General features: G+C 31.4%; 1 protein-coding gene across 1 annotated transcript in view; it reads left to right on the top strand.

Moving 5' to 3' along the window:
* The window catches only part of LOC147466677 (uncharacterized), a 3823-nt gene that overhangs the window by 404 nt on the left and 919 nt on the right, over positions 1-2500 (top strand). The window contains exon 2 of the mRNA XM_086534661.1: positions 1-304. This exon is cut by the window's left edge and continues 241 nt beyond it. Within this exon, the coding sequence (XP_086390787.1) occupies positions 1-304 (304 nt within the window). The remainder of the gene's footprint in view (positions 305-2500) is intronic.

The following is a 2500-nucleotide window of genomic DNA, read 5'->3' as shown; positions in this document are numbered from 1 at the left end:
CACACCACAAAAGGTCAGCTGACGCTGAGCCTTCTCGAGTTTACTCCCACGGAACCCATTTCCCCGTTACCTACGGAGGATATTATGGTCAGCGGCTTTACAAGAGGTCTGCTGAACCAGAAGCCGAAGCTTCTTACCTTTCTTATCCTTCTTATTTTCCCTACTCTCCTGTAACACCTCATCACAGGCACTCCCTCTGCAAGAGGTCTGCTCAACTCGAGGCGGAGGCTGAGGCTTCTCAGGATTATCTCCCTACATATAGTGCCTACACTCCACTCCATTACGGCGGACACATCAGCCTGAGGCAGAGCCATCTTACGTGCCCTCTCATGCGTATTACACCCCTGCTACTCTTTATCGTTCCCACCATTATTGAATTGGTAGAAAAGGAATCAAATAGGAACCATAGTGTATACTATTTCAATGCACGAGGTCCAATAAATATTACGAATTCGTAAACCGTCCATTCCTTTTCCTTCCTTATATCAGTATTATCACCAGATCACAGTGCATAGCTCGCTGTAGCATATCTTCACTTGTGTTATGAAAAAAAAAGTAAAACAAAATAGAAAGATATAGAAAAACTTGTCACTCATCCTAAGAAAAAAAAGATGTTTATAAGATACCTGCGTAGCTTTAAATGAAATCCACAAGGTTATGCGATGCTTATGCAACTTTATCTGAATCTCTCTTTTCTGCTTTGTCTTCTATTACATCTAATTTCTTCCATTTCACAAAATTTTACTATTCTCTATCTCTTATTCTCTCCCGCTGCGCATGAGACAGTGCTATCTCATGATACACCGCATATGTAATGTCATTTGCTTCCTTTTCCAAAAAGTGGTCGACATATATCCCTCTCTTTATATATAAATTCGCACTCGGAGGAAGGGGTAACGATTATCTAATGTTTCCTAACCTTTTTAGACAGATATATGCACACATGTGGACATATATACTTAAATATATATACACAAATCGGAGCAAGGTAGAGCAGACAAATTCTTCGGTCTCCAGGCGGGCTAACAACATTCCACGACACGTTGCCGAGCTGCAGGTCGCCCTCTCCCCCTTGGCCTGCACGTCTGTCATTTCCCCATCAAACTCGCGCTCGCAGGAACGGGTAACGATTAATGTTTTCTTACTTTTTTCGTGACCTGCTAATCCAATCAACTTCTCAGTCGACATTGTCCTGAAAGAAACTTACTGACTCTGATCTTCATATACCTCCTGGAATTTTAGATATTGAAATACAAAAACACACGATTTACTGAATTATGTGCATGTGTGTGTGTGTGTGGGTCTAAATATCTGTTAGTATATGCGTGAATATATGTATATATGTATATATATATACAGTTTATATATGTATATATATATATATATATATATATATATATATATATATATATATATATATATATACAGTGTGTGTATGTGTCTGTGCATACACACACATATATATATATATATATATATATATATATATATATATATATATATATATATATATATATATATATATATATATATATATATATATACATATATATATAATATATATATATATATATATATATATATATACATATATGTGTGTGTACATATACATATACATATATGTATATAAATATATATGTATATATATATATATATATATATATATGAATATATATGTACATATATATACATATATATGTACATTTATGTACATATATATGTATATATATATGAATATATATATATATATATATATATATATATATATATATATATATATATGCATGCATGTGTATACACACACACATATATATTAACATATATGTATATATATATGAATATATATACATATGTATACATATATATATATATGCATATATATATATACATATACATATACATATACATATATACTGTACATGCACACACGCACACACGCACATACACACATATATATGTGTGTGTGTGCATGTGTGTCTGTAGGTATGAGAATGTGTATGTGAGTGTGATTCTATACCTATTTCTATATATACATACATTTATATTTATGATGAATAATTCTGATCCACGATATAATTTGATTTGTGAAATTCGATGTGACCGGCTAATTTGCCAACTATACGTATGTATTATCCCTTAACTGATTACTTATATTTTTTTGAATGATCATATAAACGCAGTATATGTAGAAACCCCATCCCAGCCACTCACATATAAAACCTTCCTGTTTTAATTAATGCAGTTAAGTTCCTTGATCTAATCTAACCTGATTGTCTTTCCTAATTCTTCCCTCTTTCCTTTGTTTTTTATCGTCCAAACTGAAAGTGAAGATTGAAATTATTTTAAAACTGCTTCTCCAGTTTTTCAGTTAAAATATATTTTCCATAAACTAGAGATTTTCTTAAAAGTAATCAAATATATATTGTATATATGTATATATATATATATATATATATATATATATATATATATATATATAAATGGTTGCTGGATAACCTGG

This window comes from Penaeus japonicus, unplaced genomic scaffold (assembly GCF_977035675.1).
Source record: "Penaeus japonicus unplaced genomic scaffold, GWHDUDI00000001_assembly GWHDUDI00000042, whole genome shotgun sequence".
Taxonomy (NCBI): Eukaryota; Metazoa; Arthropoda; class Malacostraca; order Decapoda; family Penaeidae; genus Penaeus; species Penaeus japonicus.
The sequence above is the reverse complement of the archived record's forward strand: the minus strand, read 5'-3'. Positions and strand labels throughout refer to the sequence as shown.